Source organism: Xiphophorus maculatus, chromosome 3 (assembly GCF_002775205.1).
Source record: "Xiphophorus maculatus strain JP 163 A chromosome 3, X_maculatus-5.0-male, whole genome shotgun sequence".
NCBI classification, from domain to species: Eukaryota; Metazoa; Chordata; class Actinopteri; order Cyprinodontiformes; family Poeciliidae; genus Xiphophorus; species Xiphophorus maculatus.
The window spans coordinates 31,088,088-31,115,700 of NC_036445.1; the positions used below are offsets into that span (position 1 = coordinate 31,088,088).

General features: G+C 36.9%; 1 protein-coding gene across 1 annotated transcript in view; it reads right to left on the reverse strand.

Annotated features, from left to right (window-relative positions):
- Positions 1-968: 968 nt before the first annotated feature.
- Positions 969-27,613, reverse strand: part of tsnare1 (t-SNARE domain containing 1) — a 122,806-nt gene continuing 96,161 nt past the window's right edge. Inside the window, exons 11-12 of the mRNA XM_023330947.1 lie at positions 20,018-20,127; positions 969-2,252 (exon numbers count right to left, since the gene is read on the reverse strand). Of these exons, the coding sequence (XP_023186715.1) occupies positions 20,032-20,127 (96 nt within the window). The 3' untranslated portion in view covers positions 969-2,252; positions 20,018-20,031. The remainder of the gene's footprint in view (positions 2,253-20,017; positions 20,128-27,613) is intronic.

Genomic DNA, 27,613 nt, shown 5'->3' on the forward strand with positions numbered 1-27,613 from the left:
GGTGGAAGAATATGTTTACACAATTATTAATTTTGCAATTAACCAATTTGGTCCTTGTGGCAGAGTAACAAGTAGAAAGCCCTAAGAAGACCAATTTTTAGTTGCCATAGGTAACCCAGCAAACATGTGAATGAAGGTGCCCTGCTCAAATGAGACCAAATTTGAGCTTTCTTAAATATTCTCTGTGGGAAACAAACCCCCATTACCTGCTGCCTTTCCACCAACCTGCTCATAGCAGACCTGTTGGACATTAGATCCCACCTAACACAGTGGTGTCCAACCCTTTGCATCAAAATCCCCATGTTTAATGTTCAGAGGTGTACATCTGCAATGGTTATCAAACACGGATCATAGGATTCAGTTCAACAGCAACTGTTGATTTCATTGCTTACAAGGTTTTGTCTAAAAGTTAAACCCTTAATAACAGAAATTCTACCATGACTTGAACAAATAAATAAATCAGCTATTACAACAACACAGCAATAGATTCAGCAAGAATATAAATGTAAAATAAGTCAATCATTTTTTGACAGTTTTCAAAGAACCACCTTATTTATGTTGGGTCATATTTTTTGTTTTCTAAGTCTTTTATTCACTTATGCACTGTCAGTAAAACACATATGCACACACGCACACACTCTTTGATGTTTTTTTGTCCAGACTTGAAAACTCCTCAAAAAACACCAATATTAGACAGACACTCCGGTCATAGCTCAACTTTAATGTGGAATATATTTTTATTCAAAGAGATTACATGACATTACATTATAATACTGAGTAAACTTCATCAGATCTGAGTAGCTATCTGTTCAAAAATAAAATAAAGCACACTGTGTACAGCAGTGGAGACAGTCCGATTCTGCTTGGTCATTCCAGATATTCTCTGTAAAACACTGCATTTAGGAACTGGAGAAGTGCCACATTGATCAGAACCTCTTCACAGTGAAGACAGAAATGACAGATCAAACAGACAATATACATGCTCTTTAAAAACTGTGGTTTTACATATTAGGACATAGTGAAACGCATCTAATGGGTCTAAAATTACTTAAATCCAACCAAGTGGATGGAGTGAAAGAGGACATGAAAGTAGCCGGTGTGCGAAAAGATGTGAAAGATAGGCTTGAATGGAGACAGATAATTTGCTGTGGCACCCATAAAGGGAAAAAGCCAAAAGGAAAATAAGATCAAGTGGATAAAACACAACAAAATAAAAGCTTTATTAACAAAACAGAACAACAAAAAAAGGTTTGCTATTATTAGTTGTAATTATGACAAGTAGCAAACAGGTTCTGACAATTTACACTTGAGTCATGAATAATAAGTGTCTCTAATGATGAAAGGCGGCAGCTATGACATTAGAGAACCAAAAGCTTCCCAGAGTGGAAGTACCAAGAAATTCACCCCAATGTCAGATAAAAAGCTCCTAATACTCACTTCCTCAGGCCTCAGTGTGTCAAAAGTTACAATTCATGACTGAACATGTCAAAAAACACATAACAGGTAAGACTCATTTGGAAGAAGTGCCAAAAGAAATTATTTTTTCTGAATAAAAGAAAATAAAAACATGACTTATGTTTTCAAAGTTGCATTTGAATGACATTCATAAGACTTCTGCAACTAAATTATTTGAAAGGATGAGGCAAAAATCCTTTCAAATATAGACAAATATGGTGCTGTCAATATTTGACAATAATGGACAGCATCATGTTTGAGGAAAACCAAACACAGCATATCAGCACAAACACCTGGTATCAACTGTCTAACGGCGGTGGAGGGGTGATGATCCAGGCCTGAGGCAATTTCTAATAAAGGCTTCATATATATTTTAATGTCAAACTTTTCTTTGTTGGCTTCGTTTGAGTTTCATAAATATCGACACAGTGGGAACTGTTGAGGTCAGATGTAAAGAAAGTTTAATGCCTGATATGTAAAACCATAAAAGTATCCTATATTCTAGTTTATTTTTACTATGACTGTGATGTGATCACTAAAACCCCTCTTGTGATACTTCTGGTTATAATTCAATGAAAACAGAAAGGAGTCAAATTCCCTAAAGGAAAAAACTGAAAAAGCACAAGTCATGACTACATGAGTTTTGAGTTATGCTATAAAAGGCCTCCGTTCTCAAGCTTGCAGACATGCACATTTAAGCAGAGCTGGAGATGATGGAGTAAAGATGTTTGTTTTCTACAGGAAACCAACAGAGCGGGTCGGGCATCCGACTGGGACACCGTGATTACAGCAGCTACCTGTAAAACACAACCAGAGCAGACAGAAGGCATCAATCATCCAGAAACATCACAACGGCTCCACCAGCAGCAGCTCCACCAGCAGCTTCATCTGGCAGCAGCTCCACCAGCAGCAGCTCCTCCCTCCTTAGTCTTACTAAAGACACAAGGTTCAGGACTCTCACTAGAGCCACAGACCTGTAATTTCTTTTGTGAAAAATTAATTGGTACAAATTCTAAAAGTGTCACAGGTTATGGGAAGTAATTTATGATTAGTGGTCAATGGCAGAGTTTTAATTAAGTCTGGGCCAGAGTTCAGAGTGCTTGAGATGGAAGTGGTTCATTAATCACAACCAGCAAACCAGCCCAGGACATGAAAGGCCTTTGTGCATCACTTTTATCTGAATTACATTTAATAACTGTCCTGCTAAAAACATGGCTCAGTAAAGCCCTCAAAGCCCAATTTTAAGGATTAAGTTGCTGTCTGATTATAAAATATATATGGATGCAAAACTAACATGTTTATAAAAGGCATCTAGTTTTTATGTTATTTTTAGCAGTAAGTATATTTAAAAACAACATTTAAATGGAAAACTAAAATGTTCACAATAAAATATAGATAAACTAAATGACAAAATGCTTCTGCAAAAGTAACTGGAGGTCTGAGCAATTTTCCAAACATCCTCAGGTAATGATCAGTGAAAAATGTAAAATGTAAATGATCTGACGTGTGTCCAGGTAGATAACTGCTGACTAGAGAGAACAAACAGGTAAATGGGGAACTAATGGAGAGTTATCTGAATTTGGATGTTGATATTCAAAGTTCCATGTTAGAGAAACAACAAGAATGTCCTCTGAAGTCAAAATTCTGAGTTTTTTACTCAATATGGTTGCAGGAAAACTTACAGCTTTAAACCATTTCTTAGCACATTTCATTATTTCCATTTTATTAAGCGAGAAATGCAGATAATGTCGCAAAATGTTTTTGAGTTATGAGATTGACATAAATACATTACTGTACTTGGTGTTGTGGTGCTAATTCTAGTTAGCACCTAGTTAGCACGCTCTCAATGTGGTTGGATGTTTTTTCCACCTCCAACGTTTGAGAAAATGAAATTGAATACCTTCTAAAATTAAACAGAAGAAAATGTGAGGTTTTGCATATATTGCAAAATCAAAATCCCACAATGCTGCTGCATGCTAATAAACCATTTTTAGTTATGATCATTTCTACCTCTGTGTAATTGGTCACACATAACTCACTAACATCTAAGACCAAATATTTTAGTTTGTTTTTTGAATGCATGCTTTCAGAGAACTGCATTGTTAGTAGCTTATACTGCTAACAGTTCAGGTCTCTGAGGTCAACTGAGGTCACTCCCACTGACCTTCTGATGTTCCACTGGGAACAGGTGTTGGAAACATCACTTCCAGGTCCGAGTTCTGATGGTCAAAGTGAATGGAGAGCAGCAAAGGTCCGACTTCCATCTAGTGTCTAGGACAGGATGCATTTGGCACCGGTTGATGCTTTTCTACACGAGACTGGCAGTCTAATGAACAACCAGTGTGATTCATTAACCAACAGACATGATTTCCATGTTGTGACTTTTTAAGTCTCAGTTGAACATGAATCATCTTTAATCCTACATGGAGTCCTAAATCAGATCCTGTTTTACCTTACAATTCCTCAGAGCAGTTTAACCCTTAGAACAGACGGGGCAGTTCAAGGCCCATGAGTCTCTTCAGCCCACTGACAACCTTTGAGTGGCATTTGTAGTAAAAGTGAAAACTTTGTTTAAGAATGCCAGTGAAACAGTTTTTATTTTGAAGGCCACCGTCTTAACATCATTGGGTGATTACATGCTCTCATCAGCGAGTTGCACCTTTATCTGGACCCAGTTTTCACATTTAAACACATTGAAAGTCAGTTAATTTTAATCACTCTACTGATGCTTGCTTTATACAAACAATACATTACTCAAAGTTACTGGGTGCCTCATAAGTGACACACTTTGTAATTATAACAAGACATGAAATATTTGAGACATTACACTTATTTTCTCTCCGTATGGACCTACATTGATGACAATATACCATTGATGACCTCTTACAGACCTCTATAATAGACTGTTAGTTAAACAGCTTTTCACCTATAATGTCCTGTGTACACAGCCAAAGACACACCACTTGATTCTGTGATTTCTTTTCTTAGATGATCTAGCTTCTAAACTGTATACACTACAGTGCACAGGAATTAGACAGAATTAAATAAGGAGGAATAAAAGAGAAATCAAAGCTCACACTGCATTTTTATGATTGGGACATCAAAAAACAACCAAAGCTATCATTACATTTTAGTGATAAAGCCAATTAAACACACACACAGTTGCCTCAATGGTTTCACAGCAGCATTACATCAAATAACCTAAATAATATTGAAGTTTTGGCTGAAATTCTTCCTCTGTGGTTTGGAGAAATGAAAAACTTCCATCTGACTAAGATGGGATTACAACCTGTGATGCAGGAAAAGTAAGCACGAAGAGGTGAGAATAGGGCGAGAGGGAGAAAACACAGAGCACCGGAGGGAGAGGAAGAGTGATGACAGGATTATGAAGTTTGACAGGAGAATGAACATGACCGCACTGCAGAGCCTGTCCATGCAAAGACCCCAGGCGACCGTCAGATCGGTGATTTTGTGCCCATCTGCACAATGTTACAATGCTGACCAGCTGCAGGCATGCCAGTTTAGGATAACAGAAGTTACGTTAAACACGCCAACCATAAAAAGATCTATGCGTGTGTGTTTGGATGTAGGTATAGAGAGGAAACATGTCAGAATGTCATGATAGATCTTATATATGATACCAAGACGTGGACATAATGGAGCCGGCTTGCTGCTGGAGAAAAGCCATCTCTGCCTGAGACATGCATTGAGAATAGATGAACATTTTCAACTTCGTCAGGTTAGGGTTGACTGGTAGCTGGATTTTAATATCTTTTTTTCAGAGTGGAATGATTATACAAAATGTAATGGCATTAAAAAATTAATAAAAAGCAAAACTAGATTTTGGTGCATACATTTGAACTAATTGAGGATTTTTGCTATTCAACATTTTCAACTAAATCATTTATAAATTGTGTTGAATTCTCCAGATTGGGTTTAAACTTGACAAGAGCAAGTTTCATGAAAGTCTCATCTGTTTAAGCATTCCTGCTCGAAAGGATTTATTCACAGCACTTGAATGATCTAATTCTCCCATCAATGAGAAAATCCCAGAAGGTCAATGAATATTTAAGAAGAAAAAGATGAGGATTTGCACAAATTGAGCAAATCTTTTAGAACCCAGCAGACTCTGTTACTAGTCTGTACATAAAAACAGCCTAATCAGATGTATCACCATTGCACCAAGACATGGAAACTGATACAGCTGTTCTGTTCAAGGCTCAAGTCAGCCATAAAAAAGAACTGAGTTATTTCTACTAACAGATTTAACAAAGAAGACATCATCTCCAGCACAACAAACTAAAATAGAGGAACACATCTAAGCCTTTCACCATCCAGAGCCAGAGTCAGATTCCCTTCAGGTAATCAGTCTGTTATAAACAGACTGATTCCAAGTTATAAACAATAACTTTGGAGATTGTTTATTTTTCCCTTAGTATTTACCTTTATTTGTTTAATCTGATTTTTATTTTTAATCTTGTCATTAAACCCAAACACACTGTAGTTTTTTAGTGTTAAATAAACTTTGCATTACTATACAAAAGTTTTTTTTGTTTGGAGCCATGGTTCCACCTTCGTCCATTGTGCGATGAGATAACAGGCTCCTGTCCACTGCAATGCAAAGCTTAAAATGCAATTTTGTAAAAGGGACTGCTGGAGTCTTCTCTGGAATGATCACTCTATGTCTGGCATTTATTTAAGTGCCTTTCATTTAGCAATCAAAGGAGTTCTCAGGAAATCAAAGGAAACTTTAACAAAAAACCCCAAGCACAAAAAGAAACAAACTCAGAATATTTCTATACTGAATTCAAAAATAGTGCATTTTTTATTTGAAAAGACCACCTGCTTTGTGGCCCCCTGCTTTGTGACTCAGGCCCACACCTCATCCCTCAGCTAGCTCCGGTCTAAAGACGAAATAAATAAATAAATAAATGATCCATGACTTTTGGTTTGCAAGCACCTTAACACATCAAGCTGCTTTTTAATAGCTGTAGTTATTTTCCACAGCTTTACAAACCAGAATCAACAGCCATTAAAACTATTTAACAAGTAAATTTTATTTAGTTGTTAAATAAAAAGTCCAGAACCCACACATTATTATGCCAGGCCCTTTCCAGGCAACAGCAAGTTAACATTCATAAATCTGACTTTTTTTTCTGAACCACCAGAAACATTTCTCCTTTTAATCAGGTAGCAGACAAATCTGCTTATGTTCGGTTGCAAGCGTTGCTATTAGAGTGAGGTGAAGTGGTTGATCACAAAAAAATAATGAACTGATTAACTGAGCAGAAACTTAAAAACATTCGGTGATAAAAAGTTGAGTGCAGACAAGGTCATTTCCATTTTCAGATGATAAAGAAACTCTCTTACTCTGCTCAATATTTACCGGCAGTAGAAGCGAGCAAGCATGTTTCCACCTCGAATCTGATGGACGGGCCTCTGATCTGGATCGACCCAAAGCTTTTTCAGACGAGTCTTATCTGTTCAGATCAACTCTGGTGAAGCAAACGTTTTCTTTAGTGGAGCTGATGTTGTAGCTTCCACAGGTTTCCACACAGTAACCCTCTGCTCCTTTTGTGACTCAGGCCCACACCTCACCCCTCAGACAGCTCCGGTGTAAAGAAGAAGCAGGCTTCAGATATGCAATATTAATATTTTCTTTGTGTGACTCAAGGTGCCTCAAGGTCAGGTATGAACTTGAAATTGCCCACATAAGGAAGAGGAATCTTCTGAGCTGTCCATGAAACAAACTTAAAACATACCATGTAGTTTATTTCAGTGGATCCTAAATAATTTGCTGATTTTTTTTTATTATAACTCTAAATCAGTTGCAGAAAATTCTCCTGATTGGGGATTTTTTCCTAGACCCGCGTTTCCCAACCCTGGTCCTCAAGGCACAATGCCCTGCATGTTTTAGGTATTTCCCTGCTTTAATCATTCAGCTGATTGCAGTTCAGCAAACACCTGTTAATTGAAATCACCTGGGCTGAAGCAAAGAAAGAACTAAAACATGCAGGGCAGTGTGCCACAAGAACCAGGATTGGGAAACACTGTCCTAGAACACATCTAAAAGATTTGAAAGAGCTTGGGAAGCTGAAAAGGCTTCCGATGCTACTTGACAATCTATTGGCAGACATTTGCAAACAAATCCATCCATAATTGCCTTTTATTTTTCTTGCTGCTGATTAGCTGTAGTCCCAATAGCAGAGATAAGGAAGACCGTGGATGTTAGCTTCTGCATTAGTACTGGGATGGTTTACACTGTACGTATTGATGCATATTAAAACTGCGGTATATAATTTTATAAAGAAATGTGTTTTATACATATTTGTTGAAATTTTTATTATGTTGTGACAAAATAATATAAAGGACAGATAATCTGTGAAAAAAATCAAGCTCTTCTGACTTCTCCCGGTGCTTCCAATGCTAACTACAAAAATACACCACTCAGTCAGAAACAGTGGTGCTTCCAGCCTTCCCCCAGTCAGAGTCAGGGAGATGGTCTTAGTGCTGTCAATCACTTCATGTAGGTGCCGTTCATATCCTCCCCCTTGCTCTCTGCTGCGCTACAGCTCCTTCCCCACATTGGAGAATGCCACGAATGCTAAGGCTAGCTAGCATGGTGACTGATGACGGCATACAAACAGTTTTCCTTTAATGCTGAGGTCTCTCAGGCATGTCTGATCATCTTCATTAAGAGCAACATTAAGAGCAATTGTGTTAGCAGTGCTGCTACTTGCACTCAGACATCTAATATTTGCTTATTTTAACACTAGTTTAGATTACATGTGTACTTTTCACAATGCAACTTAGTGTAGAGCTTCATGTATTAGAAGCCAAAGAAAGACAGAAAAAAAAGTCAATTCTTTTCTTGACCTGACATGAGTTAATGACAGCTGAGAGGAAAGCATCCAGCTGAGCAGACAAACATGCAGTTGAAGGTTTGCTGTGTTTCGCAGTGGAGCAAAAGGAGGTATTTTATATGGATGTAAGATTAAAGGTCATGAGAAAGTATGAAAATGCTTCTCCTCAACTTTTGGCTAATCATCCTTCCACAGCTGTGAGCTAAAGGAGTCAGCAGCCCCGTCAGATCACTGTTGTCACAGCGTGTCGTCTCCCACTTTGCAGTGACAGAGCATTACCCACCCAGCCTCTAATCCCCTTCAGCAAAGTTTGTGGTAAGCTGACGGCATGGAAGAAGATAAATAAGGATTTCCTTTTTTTTTTTTGCCCTGAAATAAAAAAAAAAAAAATAAGAAGTTGCTTAGCCCTTTGCAGCTTCAGATAGAATTTCCTGACAGGTAACATGCACAAAAAGCAGAAATAATCAAACCTAGTGAGAATAAACAAAGACCTTCCAGCCTCTTCCTTCAGTGAAGAGTTAAGTTAGCAACAAATCTGTAAGCAAAGAAACTTTGCACACTTTGAGTAGAGACTGAGGACGTCAGTGACAAATGTCTTGCATTAACTTTGTTGTTTATGTTTCCCACAGAGGATGTGAAATAACCCTATTAAATCAAGTACTCACTTGGCCATTAATCTCAATGCAGCTGACTAGTCCCTCAAAGCTAATGGGGTTTAGAATTTGCATGAGGCGAGTTTACCCACAAAGCTTCGCCTAAGAGGATTGCTGTTCAGACAGAGAGCTTATTGTCACACTTGTTCATAGACACGGATTAACGATACCCGGCCCAAAGAACTCCAGGAACTGTTGCAGCAACTCATAAGTTCTCCTTCACTGGCTCAGATATCCATCACAGAGAGACAGACATTCAGCCTGCATGATGCACAGCAATATCGCCAGCTTTTATCTACAAGATACCACAACATGTCAAGCCCCCTGATATAATGAATTATAATGAAAGTTCTTGTTACCAAAATATATGTTTGTGTTGGTTTTGAAACTTCCAGAGTCAACTTTTTCAATTCACACACATTCTTGTTTCAAACAATTCCTCATTCCCGAATACACAGTATTTATTTTTTTGTCATATCATCAAAGCCTGCCTGATTTCTGGCTCTTGTGTTGTCAGTGGAGCTTTTTACGTGATTTGAATAAGCTACTTTCAGTGTGAGCATATCTGCTGTGTTTCATAGTGACTAAAGCAGCTTTTCAGGCTAAATATAACATAGATCAGCTGCATTAATTCTTCATAGTTACCGGAAGGAGAGAGGTGCTGTAAATGTGGCTTACAGTAGAACCATAACTAAAAGTCAGGTGGAAAATAGCAGCAGAAAAATGCAGAAGTTCTGACATAGTTTGATCAAAACATATTTTTATCGATCAGGTTACGCATTAAAGTATTTAGAAGCATACGTAGGAACAATGATGCAGTATTGGATAATGATGTAACATTTGCAATTGATCTTCTAGTTTTGGCTATTTTAATGGTAATGAAGCCAATGATAATAACTAGCCAATGACATAATAAAATATGTTATTGTGGGGTATCATATAAGTGTATTTATAAAAGTTAATAATTGCAGCTAATAATACCATACATAAACAAGATTGTATTCCTTGGAAGAAAATATGTATATTTCAGTTTTTGTGCATTAATAATGGTGTGTGTAGACCAGCATATTAATAATTACTTTAAATTCCATTTGACAAATATATCACTTTGCAGAATTTGTTAGAATGTGACCACATTTCACACACTTATACATTCTTCAAGGAAGAATTTAGTGTTTTGCCATTGATCTTATAAACAGTCAATAACATGACTATTTATAAGCACCTTAGATTAATGACAAATGTTAATACATCACTGGCTTTATTACAACTAAAATGGACATTATTAATATGCTATAGGCAGGTATTACATTTTTGGTTGACAGTGTTTTTTTTTAAATGGAGGCAGTTGACTGGGTGAAGAAAATCCTGCCTAATATCACCAGGCTGTTAGTGATCAGTAGCACACTGCTGGCGGATGCTTAGTGTACTACGGAGCAGAAAGCTGACATCGTTCTTTCTCCCTACGTCCAGTGGGTGGTGAAGATTGCTACAATCGATAGTAGCCACACAGGCACATCCGCTAGAAGGAAACAAATGCACCCAGTACAACACTTTCATTCTATTGGCTGAGACCTTGCCAGGCGACTGTGCCAAAAGGCGTTTTCAAAAGCGAGCAGAGTCTGAGCAGAAACGTAAGACGTTTTGAGTAGAAGCATTACAAGTTTTGGGAAGAAAGACAAGAAGTCCTGCTTTTAAAATGAAAATGTAAGCAAAAGTATTAAAAGTTTGACAACAAAATACATAAAATCCTGCTTTCAGACTGAAAATTGATTATGATCTTGGACTATGGCAGATAAATTCCCCCATACAAAAAAGCATAATGCAAAGACATGATTTTTTCAAAGCACTTTTATTCCTAAGCTAAGGTGTTAAGTGTTAGTTTCTCTATCCATTGTTGCTTTAGAGGTTTTTAGCCCATTAAATGTATTTAACCTAGATCTCCATCAAGTTTGATATTCAGTATGATCACACAGGCTCTAACCAATTTAAACCCTAATGATACATTGACTGATGTTACTTTTAATTAGTCTTTATAAAATTAACTTCCATTTTCAGTCATAGTTTTATAATAAACTTTCTAAAAATGTATTTTATAAAACAAAAAGAACAGCTGTATTTTTTGTTTTTCTGTAAAATTCATTAACAAAACTGAAGTCCCTTTTTCCAGGTCTTTGTTGCTCTAGTGGCTTTTATTCAACAATGGAAGGACAGAGAGAGAATGTGCAGACTGGTCCAGGGCTGGGAATCTGCATATTGTGTGTCTGTTCACTATTGAACCACGTAGTACCCCTGAAGTCCCAATTTTAAGCATAATTTGCATATTACTAAGTAAATTATTATTTTCTATAAATTATTAATTGTCTATAGTTGCCTCCAATTTCTTCTTATGATCAGGTTATCAGACATAAAGTCATCAAACTAACTTTAGCCATGATGCATCACATGACAGAATCCTAACCAATACACGAGCAATCTCAGCCTGACAGCTTTCACTTCCTGAGTCTTTCTGAAATAAATCAATATGGTTTATAAAACACATACACAAAAAAAACAAATATTCCCCAAATAATAAGTTGATAGAAAAATATTGATCACTGAACGTAGAGTGGATTAAGGAAAGTTTCATGATGATGAAACTAGGAAAAATGTAATTATTTGTCACAGAGAATCAACGTGTTTGATCAAAGCTTATTTACATCCTCATCATTAGTGTGATTTGTCACAGCATTTTGCCATTCTGATCATTTGACCACGTCATCTACTTCACAATAGTTATTAATAATTCTTATAATGCTCAACTGTCAGCATTTTGCTGTGGTCGTCTTCTTTTATAAACTTATTTTTATCTGGCATAACAAAAAACATAAAATGGAGAAAAGACAAAAACCAAACAGCTGGAGATTCTCCTGAGTACTTCCAACATTTTGTCATGTTAGAAGATATATTTTTTTTATCTTACTCCAGTAAAATTATGAAAAAAATCTTAGAATTCCAAAACTTTTAGGAATTTTTTCAAAATCATGTCACAATGAGCTACTTTTAATCTGGGCCAGGTCTTTATCTTCGTTTTTTATTTGCTCTTCTGTATGTGTAATCTGGTGTGGGTAGTAGGAAGTATAAGGCCTCATTTTCAGGTAGATGTAGAATTAGCACATCTTAGGACTATGCACACACTACCCAAATGACTGTGTAAACAAGATGTGAGGGCATAATTCCTTTAGAACCTAGTGTCAGTTATTGCATTATTTAGAATGCCGTAAAGAACCGGCCTATTGATTTCCAAGCTGAAGTGGCTCCCTTGTTATTTCTGTCATTGTCACCCTCATTAAACTGATATATGGCACACACCATCCTTCATTCTGCCTTCTCTACTGCTGCTCTCCACTTCTCTTTCATTTGCTGTCTACCTTATAGTGTGTTGAACTCTACTAGGCAGATTTACTATGGCTTTGTGGCAGTTACAAAGTCCAGTCTGGTATAAGTATATGAGCACTGGTCTTTTTTTTTTAGCTGCAGTGCTGTTGTGCCTTCTGAGAGATCACAATCACAATCATCTTTGCATATGAATGAGAGTTTTCTTTTCAAAAAACAGAATTTGGGGGAAGAATTTAGAGTGGCAGAGCAAATCAGCTATGCATCAGCAGGAAAAAGTGCTTATCTGCCAACTGGAAGGCTGGAATTTTAATTTCTCCCCTCACCACACATTGAAGTGTCCTTAGGCAAGACACCAGGCCCCACATTGTATGTCTGTGTGTGAAAGGGTGACTTGTAGTGTGTCTTGTAATTGGACAGAGATGCTACATTCAACAAATCCCTTCATTTATCATTTTTAGAAAGTTTCCTGTAGCCAAAATTAGAGAATTGTAATGAGATTTAACTTTAACTTTTATTTAACTTTTGTTGCTTAATACATTTGTACTCTGTGTAAGTCTTCATCAGACAAACCAAGATGTAAAAGCTGTGTCTTGTTCTTGCTCTCATTCAACAGAAAAAAATACATATATATACTGTATATACGCAATGGAAATGTCTGCCTGTCCATTTGAAATCCTTTAAAAAACACATTACTTTAGTGTTCCAAATTTTTGTTGAGGCTGATAGGAATCACGCTGATGTAGACTGTGCTGCAGGTAAAACATCCAAGCTGCCATTTCTTATTAAATGTTGGGATTCTATGCATTATCAGGTCTTTTATAAAAGACCTTGAACTGCGTGTACTCCTGTTAAATTGGCAGGCTTTTCTCTTCCAAAAACTGTGAACAAACATTTTTTAATAGCCAAAGAGCCAGATTAGTCCATCACATTACAACATTTTACCAGTAACTGTCATATGCCCTGTCTTTTAAATGTTCTTTTGATGATCACAGTGGTAGGTCACAGGGAGGCAGTTTATTATTGTAAATCATGTTGGTAGTCATGTTCATCATGTTAAACAAATGCTTAACAGTGTTTACAAATCATGTTTTAAACTCTGGAGAAGAATTTTACAAAGCAATGCATTCTGTTCCATTTTTATGGCTGCTTTTCATGCTCCATCCATTTCATTTTTGCACCAGATTCACAAAGAAGATGGTGCTAATGAGAAAATGTACCCACATACATGGAATCCAGAAAATAGCTGCTATTTGCACCACTTTTTGCCAACAAACCCAGTAGATGTAGAAAGTGATTACAGATAAACAGTAGGGAAGAAGCACAACCTAATTTGCAATCTGTCTTAGTGATTTCAGCCTCTGGTCACTCATACTGTACATAAAGTTACAAAAAGGAGCCCTGAAAGTTTACAATACTTATATTGAATATTTCCCCATTCTTAAGTTCTACCACCTGCAGCATATCTTAATTTCTACCACTATCCATTACTTTGCAGATATATGTTGAGAGCTCTGACAATCTAATTTACACCAGCTGGTACATCATCGTCATTAAAGAACAAATGTCTTCTATGAATAAAATACCTCAAATAACACCAATGAGCGTGGCACTGTTGGGATAGCCCTGTGTGTAAAGGAGAAAATGCAGATTCAGGTACAAATGTATTTTACATTGCTTAATAATTCTGACTCCTGCTTTCAGAGTAATTACAGTTTGGATTTCTGCCAGACTATCAGACCTGTGTGATGTAAACTGCAACATCAGTGGCAGTAAAATATTCTCATCGAGATGCTTCTGTGACCAGTAATTTGAGCTCTAGATTGTTCTAATCACTGATTATACAGAATATTATTTTCACATTAGGATAAAACCTCCAGTGAGAGGGAACAAAGACTTGACCAAGAACAGCAGTTCTAGAGGCTCCATCTCCTGATGATGGTTGGCAAGTGCAAATTTGGTGTTTTTGTGGTGAAATGTCAGTCAACCACTAAGCTTGGCATTAATATTAATATAATATTAATAAAACTACACATTGGACTTGAATGCAAGACAGATGAGTCAAGCACATGTTTGACCCAGTACCACATAGAAAAAGGGTACACAAAAAACAAAAGTCTGGGACACCTAGTCTGGGACACCAAGGAAGGACCCCCACCACCACCCTAACCTGTACATAGCCAATCATCCCACTGTAAAACATTTTTCAGTCAACAGCATCTTTTCTGTCTTCTTAAAATGGCAAAATTCAACATAGACAGAACTCTGAGGTGTATATGTTACAAATCCTATGTTTAATCAATTTTGACTCTTTTGATATGTTGGTGTGGAAATCTTGGTGTAAGAGACAAAACTGGTTTAACAAAAAATGGAAATGTCAGCAGTAAAATCACAGGTGCTTCTGACTGGCCTGTACAACTTTCACACTTTGAAAAAAGCCAATTCCATTTTGTCAGTGATCTCTGTCTCCACTCACCTTTTCCCTATTGAATCATTCTTTTGATTCCCTTCTGTTTGGAGCAATAGGTATCAGCATTCGTTCATTTCTAGTGTTGTCTCTCTCCTTAATGTAGGCAGGGAGAGGAGTTGTTAGTCTTTTAGTTGATAGAAAAAAAAAAAAATTTCACCGCTCAGTTTAAATGGTGTGTGCTCTCTTATTGACAGATTTTTATTTTTTTAAGAATTATTGATATTTATTCACCTTTTTGTCATACAGTCATCTACTTTTGATTAACAAGTTTTGTATTTTAACCTCCGTTGGGTGAAGCAGGGGAGTTTAGTGCCACACTCTCTATCTAAATATTAACTGTTGGTGTGTACTTGTTTTTGTTATTTTTATTGTGACCTGCTGTAAAATGAATTGCCCATTGAGACATGAATAAAGACCTGACTCTGAATCCACTGGAAGCCAGAGCAGGCCCCAGACCACCCAGGGACCAGGGTCCAGACCCCACACCTGCCCACAGCCCAGGGTAGAAGCAGATGTCTGTGGGCAGGATGGAGCTCTTGTAGTGGTGAGTATTAAAGCAAATCTGAAGAAGCCTCTGACTGAAGACATTCTTTTGTTGTATAAGAGTCTCATGAAGAGGATTACGTTGGATGCAAGTCATTCAAAGACCAGAGTTTTGACTTGCCTATAAATGAAATTCAGCATGGATATATCCTGATTTAATGATCATTTTTGTAATGAGACTGAGACTAATAATCATCTTCTCAATTTTAACAGGTATTGTGGAATTGATGTTATAAATTGCATAATATGCAAGGCGACAGTAAGTTCCACAGCAATGAGAAAAGTTGCTTACTCCTGCTTATAAAACCAGCTTATCAAACACAGTGAGGCAGTCGTTTCACTGAGATTAAAGTGTGTCTAAAATCCAAATGTTTGATGGAACGTGCTAAGTGTGACAAACTTATTACGGCTGTGCTGAGACAAGACTGTACTGGGCTGAACTCAACTAGTGAGTAACAGCATTTTCCTCCAGTAGGAATAATAATACTTAGTGTTTCTCCCCTCCTACACAAACACAAAGATTTGTTGTAATCCTGTCTCATCTGCTAAAACAAATTTTGGTCTATTTACATAAACATGAAGTGCTGCTAATCTGTGATCTGAGTAAATACAGAAGCAGTCAAATCCTGCTTGAAATACATGTAGCAAAAAAGCATAATGGAGAAATCTGCAAATAGTATAGCCTACAAAATTGTGTTAAAATTAATGAAGTTAAAATGCAGCCAGACATCCATTAATGATGTATCTGTAGATTATGTACTATTACTGTCTTACTCTAAAGTTGGTTTGAAATTTACTGTAAAATTTGGAGAAGGTGTGGCTCTAACTAACATGTTTGTCATGAGTGATTAACATTACATTGTGTGTATATACTGTATTTACTTGGAAGGTTTTGATTTTACAATATTTGATATTACTCTCCTGAGTAAACGAATCAATAAGATTAACTTGTATTTAAAGAATTTATGCAGTACTATTGTTTTTGTTGTTGTAGCTATTTTCTGGCTGCACAAAGTTTATTATGAATATATAGTGATTGAACTACAATTGTGCCAAATCACCAATGATAACTGAAGGATAAATTAGAATAACACATGTCATCTGGCAAATTTGCTGTTAAAACACGTTTATCATAATTTTTCACAATACTTTATAAAGTGCTTAGGTTAACCAGCAAAAAGTTAGCTTTTTCTATCAAAATTATTAAGAGATATACAATTTCATTTTTTGTTTAGGAAACAGTGGATCAGTAGGTGGAGTCATCTTGCAAGCAGAAGGTTGTAGATTTGATTTCAGCTTTTGCATTTCAATGTGCCCGTGGACATGGCACTTTACCCCATGCTGCCTTGTGATCTGGTTATTGGTTTGAGTGCAGCTGGGTGCGCATGACTCTAGTGTAAAGTGTTTTGAGTGGAACATATGACTGGAAAAATTATGCATATTCACAATTCAAATAGCAGAAGATTGGAAGAAATAAACATTTTCTCTGACAGCAAAAATACAAAGAAATAAAAAAGTGACTGAGTGCAAATGCCTTTCCCAAATGCAATAGGTTTAGGACACAATACAGGTGATGGTCTATGTGCACATCCAGGAGGGGTGAATGCTGCAAGTCAGTGACTCGATGCAATCTGCTGGGTTTCCTTAGAACATTTTTTAAACTACTTTAAATAACTAATTGAGAATATTTACTGTTTGAGAACTAAGATCAACTGAAATATAGGTGATTGAATTTAAATGATTTTTTTAAAGTGCCTTAAGATGTCATTTGTTGTGCAGTGGTACTTTGTAAATAAACCAAAATGAAGTGAATTTTTTATCAATCAAGCAGATGGTAAAGGATGGAAACTTCTAAAATGAATAATATAAATAAAATATCAGCAAAGTTTAATAGTAGTTCTGAAATTAATATCTACCGACATTGCCTGAGAGTTAAACAAGGCTAGCTATCAAGCCAGCAGAAGGCAGTTTATTGATTACACATGGTAGCAAGCTTTCTGACGTTATCTTTAAGGAGTTATGATATGCTGCGTTCATGTGGTTGCTATGATGGTGTGGATTTTTTTGTGACTTGTTCATTTAGAGGAGTTCTCTTCCTTGGCCAACTGACTGACATATTACAGCAGAAGTGAAGGAGACAGACAACCATAAAAAACATCCCATTAAATGGAATTTAAACTGCAGGGCCAAAACAAAAAGTTGCAATAGTCCATGTTTTAAAACATGGACATAAAACTATTGAACACTCTTGAGAACATATTAATTTCTTTTTTTATGTGCTGGATACTAATATACTGATTACCTAAAGCATTATCAGAGTCTTGGTGACATGTAAAACAATGCAGTAAATAACATTAAAGTTACCATACCTTTCATCATCATTTCTAGAATGGGAAGCATTTTTCTGCTACACAGGATTTGATTTCAGTACAACCCAAACATTAAACTTGATGTGGCACTGAAAGGGTGAAAATGTGTTACTCATAGCAAATACCTCACTCTTTATCAAGTGAATTATACTTCAAATTGCTGCTATTAAGGACCTAAAATTGTAACCAACAGTTCAGTTCAGATGAACTGAAGAGTTCAGTTCTTCTGAGTGACTCCTGCTGTGCTCAGGTGAACACAGTCAGACAATAAAACCAGACAACAGTCCACCTCACAACAAGCTTGTTTCTTTTATTTTCTGCAACTGTCGTGTCGAGTCACTTTAGGGTTGACCATCAATTGCTGAGCCTCAGCACCAGGTCCTCACCACAGGGACATCGATCCAGCATGCTGTTTTATGAATAGAGTTCTTTGCTCCGCTGGGTTACCATTTTACTAGCTCAGAAGAAGATAAAAGACAATCAATATTTTATGTAAGCAGTAATATCTTCTATTGAACATGAGGAGGAAAAACAACTTCCCACCTCAGAGCAACATGAGGGTATAATTACTTTGGTTCAGCTTAAAGTACTGAAACAAAATAAGGGCTGTTTAATAATGAGGAATTTCAAATCAATTTAAATACAATGAATTAAGAGTTACTTTTAAAAATTAGGTGACTGTAGCCAAGGTTTCATCTTTATAATTATGCACATTTACCAAGTATTAAGACTTCATGTAGCCTGTCCCAGATTAGAAACAAAGTCATGTTTTGCAGCCATAAATTATAGCATAAAATGTTTTGTTTTCAAATTTAAAAGTATACCAAAAAAATCATAAATGTGGCTACCATTCTTGTAAATTTAATTAGAAGGAAAAGGGATGACATGAAGAGAAGAGGTAATTCATTGATGGTAAATGGAACATCGCCTCCTAAAGGTGACCTTGTTGAGCTGCCTTAATTACATCGAAAGTACAGAAAAGCACTATCAACTGTACCTGAAAGCAAAAGGAATTAGTCAGAAATGGGATTCAAACCCAAACCTTAGAGTGCATAAACATACTGTAAGTCCAACTACTCCCAGCTGATACAGCTTAATCTCACACATCTTTGCTGTCTCCTCCCCTACCAGTGAAGTAGGATTCCTCACCATGAATGAGGATCAATAAACCATATAGATGCCACTACCTCTTACTGTCTTTATGAATTTAGTGAAATCATAACTTGCTATTGATTTAGAAACACCAGCATAAATCTGATTTGTTGATGAAAGTGTAAGGCATTGGTTGCAAACGTCACTCCTTGAGAAGTCCTACAACTTTTAGATGTCTCTCTGCTTCAGCAATCTGGGTTCCAATATTAGTTCATTAGCATAACACTGTAGAGCTTGACTGCACACTAGTGAGGCAATTTTAACATTTAATTTAAATATGTAGGACAAGCAATACCCTGGTCCTACACATCTAAAAGTTGCAGGACTTTTGTCTTTGCATCTGATGGCAGTCTGAGGCCAGTGGCATAAGATCTTTCAATTTTGAGGAGAGATTTTGTACATCATTAATAATATTTTCTCTGCTCTGTGGTCTAAGTGTATGCATCTCTTTTTTTATTTAGTTAGAAAAACATGAGAGAAATAAAATACTATACATTTTGCATGGCATGTTTACTTATTTATAACATTTTATTACGTCATACTACTTTTTGATACTCTATCACATGTATTGGAGTTTGCAGTTGTAATGGGACAAAATGTACAAGGGGTGTGAATACTTCGTCTGTGTATTCTACAAGGCAAAAAACTTTACTGCTTTAACCAGAGCCCCAGATGAGTCAAGATTTTATACCATTCACTCAGTAAAATAAATGATTTCAGCTGAACAGGAAACTGAAGATATTAAAGCATCAACACTACAGCAGAACATAAATAATTATTTTTCTGTACTAGCCAGATAGAGACAAAATTCATGACCTTATCATTGAAGTACCTGTTCAACATTTATGTCATGTCACCTTATCATTGAATGACATGCATGTAACTCAAAAGGGTCTGGGCAATATAATCAATTCAGAATGCAATCTTAGGTATATCACACCTTAGAAAATGCCATAACTTTTGTGTGGTTATTCCACATGAGCGTTACACAACCTGACTTTGTAAGTAAAGCAGTAAAAAAAAATGTAAGCGCCAGCTCTATACTTCGACTAAACTTACATTTCAATGCAAAACAAAAAGTGAAAAGGTTAATATCCTAATAAAGGTATGGGAGTGATTTGTTCTTATAGCTCTTACCAAAGAGGTAGGTTTCATTTTCTTGCTGAAACAGCAATAATGAGGATGAGGATGGCGAGAATCAAGGCTCCGGCCAACAGAAGGTAACACTTTCTTTTCCTCAACTGCCTCTGTAGACCAAAAGAAGCATATTTCATCATTAGGGCATAATAATCATCTTACTTTTAAGAGAATATATGTAAACATTTTAACATTACATTCCCACAATAGCATAGGGAATCTGGTTGTCAGCTAAGCCATGGAGGTCCAATATATTTTATGTGCATGGTTTCACCTATTTGCTGCAACTGGGACGGTATGATGGAAGTTTCTGTCCCAGATTTTCTGTAGAGCTGTGCTTCGTAAACAGCAGAAGCAGTGCAGCTAGCTATGTGTTCCAGTGTGAACGGACAAGAAGCAGCCAGCAAGCAGCAGCTGAAAAAGGCCGCCATATTCCATTCATATTTCATTCATATTCCATTCACGCCTGATAGTCCTATGAAAAACGAGGAAAACTTGGTCAAATACAAGTTGCCACAAAAAAATCACATGCTCTAATACTTGGTTGGGCCACCTTTAACTTTGCACACCATAGCATTGTTTGAATAAACTTCTGCAATGTCACAAGATTTATTTCCATCCAGCTTTGCTTTCATTTTTCAGCAAGAAAAATGAAAGCAAATGATGATGGCAGAGTCCTACCACTGTGCCAATCCTTCTCCAGAACATACCAAGATTCTCAGTGGAGTCTGAACTCTCCATGTGGAAAAACAATGTCTCATGCTCCCTGAATTTATTTATGTAACATTAAATATACTTTGAAGTACATTTATTTATAAAATGTTACATTTCAGTAGTATTTTAACAGTTTATTTATGTGTTTGCTTTTGATCCTTCCTAGTTTAGAAGGTAATTAGTTCCATGAATTTTATTTAAGGGTAGAGGAGTAAAAGAGAGTGAATAAAAATGTATGTCACATTTTTTAGGAACGTGTTTGCTAAAGTGTTCTATTTCACTTTACAATTATGCATTTTATGATAGTAAATAATATAAAATGCCTACAAAATACATTGAAGTTTATTGGTGTGAAAATGAGAAAACGTTGAATTAGTGTAAATAGTTTCCAAGTGATTGTATAAGACTTTTTTAACTTTATGAAGAAAAAGGGATAAAAACAGAAACATATAAACAAAAACTTTTCAACAATTTTACCATGAAAATAAAAGTTGTTTTTCATTCAATTTCTTTATCAGCAGTGGGAAAATTGAGCTTCTAAAAAGGCAAGCCATTTGTCTCACAAAACAAATTAAATTAAAATTTCCAGGTCAATTAGCTTGTGGTAAAAAGTAGAAGCCATGTTAGCTGTGGTGTGCAGAAAAATTGTAGGAAACATCGAAGAGCAGGGTTATGGGGATATTTCTATATTTTCCTTAGCTGCTTGTCTCCTCAGGCGGTGACGATGTGTTGGAGCACAGAATCTATGTTGTTTTGAAACGCTTTTTCTTCCATTTTTTCCCAGCCTGTTTTCTGCTACAAAGGCAGCGAGAGCAGCGGCGTTAGACCAGAGCTGAGGCTGGAGTCTTTAAATCCTGACGCGCTTCAAAGCACGGAGAGAGCAATTCATCTTCTTATCTGAGACTCAAAACAGGCTTTCTGTGTGGAAGAGAGAGGGAATGAGGAGAAGAGCGAAGATGGAAAGAAAAAAAAAATGCTGTCGAGTAATTTTCCGTTTAAACGTTCCACTCCACAACAATTTGCATAAGCAGCCCTGCGTCTGTGATAAGAAGATTGGTAATTTTCAAAGGCTCTGTGGGGATTGAGAATTAAAAGCCTTTCTCCACTATCTCCCCTCATGCAGCTGGCCACCACAGATTCCCCTGCCTCTCTCTCACATTTCCTCCTAAACTACTCCTTATAAACTTTCTCTTCCTCTCTCCCTTTTTTCCTCTTCTCTTTCCTCCTTCCTCCCCACCCGCTCCTCCCATACACCCTTCCCTCTCTTTTTCATCCCAATGCTGCTGTTATTTGGGGAGTACACAAAAATAAATAAGGTAGATTTGGGAACAAGAAAGGGCTTAACATAACAAAGGAAGTGTTGCTGTATTTTTAAACTGGAATTTTACAGAGCGCTATGCAGACTAAGCGGGAGGACAAAGCAGCAAAAAGATGGGACGCTCTTATCACCAACAACTTAATCTTCTAGAGTGTGTCTCCTTAGTGTTGGCACTTCAGGGCAGATGGGTGGCGCAAAACGTCAGAGGAAATACACACCTTCACACAGTTTGAAAATCAAACTTAAATCCTCCAATGGGAATGTCTTATATGTTCTGGTATATCATGAATTCAGACAGTTTTAAGAGTTGTAAAACCAGTTGCCAGGTGACCTGATATGTTTGCAGCCAATTTGTATATCTTTATTGAATTTTCATCTTTATATAAAATATCAAAGGAAGGTGAATGATAATTTGGAACGTTGCTGTCAGTTTGAGTGTCTGGTCCTACAGTGGATCCTTATCTTGTATATCACATTTAACCAATTGACTTCCAAACTACAATCCACAAACAAATGCTCATTTCTATTATTACAAGCCATATTTCACCAATGTGAAAAGCATTCGCCGGCTTGATGCCAAATGTCCAGAATGGTGATGAAGTGGCTGATGAATTTGGGTTTTTCTGCTTCCAAAGGCATCTTACAGTAACCAAGCTGTCTGCTGTCTATCTGTCTCTATTGAAAACATGTAGTGCAGGATAATCTGATAATACATCAACATTATGTTAGGCACAACCTCACACTAAAGATCAGTGTTCCTGAGCCTTAAACTCAACCAGTCAACTATAGTGGTGTGTAAAAGAGTTTGACCCTTTCTGATTTCCTTTTTTTTCCATGTTTGTCGCACTTCAGTGTTTCAGAACACTAAACCAAATTAAATGTTAAAGACAAGTAAACACAAAATGCAGATTCTAAATCTACATTTGACCACTCATGTTTGCAGAATGTAACCCTCTACATTGGAGGGTTAAAAAAGCATGAACTAACTTTTTAAGTCCATGCCACAGCACCTCAATAGGCAGTAAGATCCTTATCTGCCTTCTTATACGCAGAAGGCAAATAAGAAGCTCAAGAAGTACCAAAGAGGCCACAGGAAACTATGACACTCCTACAGGAGGAAAATGGTTCTGGAAGATATAAAGACTTCCACACTTTACCAAAATATTTGTGACTACTTAACATCTTAGCATGACATCATACTGCAATAACACTGTGAATGCAGTTTATGGTACTGCTCAACTAATCAACTATGTATCTCACTTATCTCTACATGTTGGAAATGCTTCCTCAGTCTCTAGGAGGGAAAAAAATATTGTGTGACATGAGAAATGTCCTCATAATCCAGTAATGTAATGCAATGATAATGACCATAATATTCTTCTCTCTTTATCACATTTGGTTGGGAAAATTGGAAGTCCATAAAATAAATAATATTTACAGCGGAACTGCCTCACTTGTAATCGGCTTATGTGCAATTTACATAAACCTCAGAGTCCCTTGCAGCCACCCTGATTATGATATTTAAGAGGAGCAGCAAATAAACATAGACTTCATGGCCAATTTTGGCATCATGAGGGAACAACCTGCAATAATAATCATCAGCAATGCAGCATAAACCTTAAACACCATCAGCATATTTGATGTTTTGCAGATTGGCTTTGGTAAAAAAGTTCAACTTTTGCTAAGTTGCCACACAAAGCCATGCCCTGTGGTGTCCTCCAGAAGAGTTTAGAATTCAACTTTTTACTGTTTATTATTATGGTTTTGGTTTAGTGATGTTTATTCCAGATCAATGATACCTATTCAAAAATATTGATGTTTATGTGGTCAACATGTTAAACATTGTTTATCATTTCAGAACAAACATAATGATGTTTTTATTCATGAATATATATCACATTATATTCAGGAAAAGTTTTGAGATAATTCATCAAAGACTAATATTTTAACAGGGCTGTATGAACTTGTATTACACTGATCGCCATCAACAGAACCTGTGGATTTTGGTGTCCATTAATTTTAGCCTGGATTTTCTAGAAGACAGTGGAGGAATCAACACTAACAGAAAAAGAAGCGAGTATTAGTATATATAGAAATGAGATAATTCAGTCTGAAATATGACAAAGTGTGACAAACATGAAAGACACATGGTAAGTGCACTGAGTGATGCAGAACAGAGACATTAATGTGACTAAGGAAAAATTACATTTCTTAAGTCCTAGAGTATGAATAAAGCTGTTCCGTTTGGGAGAATCACAGGTCAGTTTGGAAGTTTGTCTCCCTGACTTTGTGTGTCTGTCTTTGCCTTTGTTGTTTTTTTTTTTCCCATTCAGCTGGTCTGCCTCTGTAAAGACAGCGAACGTCTGGATTGGTGGAGAGCTAAATTGCTTGGTGTGAGCTCCGTCACGGCTCAGCTCTCCTTGAGATAATGAAATGACAATTAATGGGAAAGCTGTTGCTGTTCGCTCATTTGTTCGCTTGGAAGTGGAGCAGCAGCTTGGGAGGAAAGACAGAGAGCACTGCTGTCAAGATGGAAGCTGGAGAGAGCTCAATAGTTGTTTTAATAGCACATATAGCAGGTTATTGGATGTCAATAATTTATGAAAATTAGGAGATGACTGACTAAACAGATCAGTTAAAAAACATTTTGTGTAATGGGCCACAGCCAGTGGATGTGTCTGTAGGCAGGGCTACAATGAATATCTGTAGATCTAAATTATGAGGGGCCGTTTAGGACAAAATTTACGTTTTGTCTCTCACACACTACCAAAAACTCTTGCATACTCCAAAAAAGTAGCCACGCACACTCCAAAAAATTACGTTTTGTCTCTCACACACTACCAAAAACTCTCGCATACGCCAAAAAAGTAGCCACGCACACTCCAAAAAATTACGTTTTGTCTCTCACACACTACCAAAAACTCTCGCATACTCCAAAAAAATAGCCTCGCACACTCCAAAAAATTACGTTTTGTCCCTCACACACTACCAAAAACTCACGCATACTCCAAAAAAATAGCCTCGCATACTCAAAAAAATTACGTTTTGTCTCTCACACACTACCAAAAACTCTCGCATACTCAAAAAAATTACATTTTGTCTCTCACACACTACCAAAAACTCACGCATACTCAAAAAAATAGCCACGCACACTCAAAAATTACTCACGCACATTCAAAAAATACTCAAATTGCGTATACACACACTACTAAAATGTCACACACACACACACAAACGTTAACTTTCTCGCTCACATACACTACTATCAGCTCGCTCACATACACTGTACTAACAGCTCGCACATTCACAAACGTTAACTTTCTCGCTCACATACACTGCTAACAGCTCGCACACACACAGACGTTTATCTCTCACATACACAAGACTAAAGTTGAACACACACACAGTACTAAGACTCGTTTTATGAATGTGTGAGAGCGACACTCTTTATGAATGTGTGAGAGCCAGACTCTTTTTGAATGTGTGAGAGCGACACTCTTTTTGAATGTGTGAGAGTTGTCACGGAAGAGGCGGGGCATAATTTTTGGATCAAACTGCGCATGCGTAGATCCTAAACTATAAGTTTCGATTGTTGACTCACTGTATGTTCTATTACTTAGTATATTTGTGCTTTTAAATATATATAGAACGTTTAACTTTCTTGTAGATTAAATGTGCTATAGAAATAAATGAATCTGATTGATTGATTAAAAATAGCAAAATTGCTGTAGTACAATCTGTCCACTGGGTGCCAGATTGTAGCACTGCGGGCAGTCGTTGAATCGTTTAATGCGCCTGTCAAAGTGCTGGTTGCCTCCGGAGAAGATAGAATGGTGTTTAAAATGGCAGCTGCCTGACCAATTCTCTCTCGTTTCGAATTAGAGTTAGCCATGTTCGGTATAGCAAACTCTTTCTTCTTCGGCACTAGTTGGCGCCGGTTAATAATTCCTGTAATACTGGCACCCAGTGGACAGATTGTACTACAGCAATTTTGCTATTTTTAATCAATCAATCAGATTCATTTATTTCTATAGCACATTTAATCTACAAGAAAGTTAAACGTTCTATATATACTTAAAAGCACAAATATACTAAGTAATAGAACATACAGTGAGTCAACAATCGAAACTTATAGTTTAGGATCTACGCATGCGCAGTTTGATCCAAAAATTATGCCCCGCCTCTTCCGTGACAACTCTCACACATTCAAAAAGAGTGTCGCTCTCACACATTCAAAAAGAGTCTGGCTCTCACACATTCATAAAGAGTGTCGCTCTCACACATTCATAAAAAGTCTCGCTCTCACACATACATAAAACGAGTCTTAGTACTGTGTGTGTGTTCAACTTTAGTCTTGTGTATGTGAGAGATAAACGTCTGTGTGTGTGCGAGCTGTTAGCAGTGTATGTGTGCGAGAAAGTTAACGTTTGTGAATGTGCGAGCTGTTAGCAGTGTATGTGAGCGAGAAAGTTAACGTTTGTGTGTGTGTGTGTGACATTTTAGTAGCGTGTGTATACGCAATTTGAGTATTTTTTGAATGTGCGTGAGTAATTTTTGAGTGTGCGTGGCTATTTTTTTGAGTATGCGTGAGTTTTTGGTAGTGTGTGAGAGACAAAATGTAATTTTTTTGAGTATGCGAGAGTTTTTGGTAGTGTGTGAGAGACAAAACGTAATTTTTTTGAGTATGCGAGGCTATTTTTTTGGAGTATGCGTGAGTTTTTGGTAGTGTGTGAGGGACAAAACGTAATTTTTTGGAGTGTGCGAGGCTATTTTTTTGGAGTATGCGAGAGTTTTTGGTAGTGTGTGAGAGACAAAACGTAAATTTTGTCCTAAACGGCCCCTCATACTAAATCCAGCCCATCTGACAGTCAACAGGCAGGAGGCAGAGTAAACACATACACATACACATGTTCACGCCCCACACCCACATGTGGGAGAGTTCATTCTCCCACATGTTTCAGGTTGTGAGAGGAGACGGGAGTAACTGGGGAAATCTGAGGCCTGGATGAGGAGACCATCATTCAACCCACAAAGTTAGACCCTGTTTTTACTAAGAAATCTTCAAAATATAAAGTTAACCTTGCTGATTACTCCACTGCTGTATAGCAGCACGTTGTGTTCACTATTCCTGTTGAATGATGATTGTGTTTACTTTTAGAGGCCACAGTTCTTTTGACACATATTTAAGATTTTTCTTTGGTTTTGGATTTCTGTAGCATTTTCAGCCTTATAAGTTCCTATTTTTAATTTGTCATTATATTCCTTTGTCTTGCGATTTGGGTCCTCCATCTTGTCAAACCTTTTTGACAAGACATTGTCAAAAATGTCTTGTCAAAAAGGTTTTGTCAAACCTTTTTGACAAAAGGTTTATCAAAAAGTCAAACCTTTTTGACAAGACATTAAATTAGTTTGACTAATTTAATGTCTTGTTCACGCTGGGCAATAAGGCTTAATTAATTCTTTAGCTTTCTCATACCAAATCCGATTTTCAATCGACCTGAGTTCAAAGTTTAGATAAACAAAACCTACAAAACAAGCTTGTCAAACAAAATGAATGGCTGTAG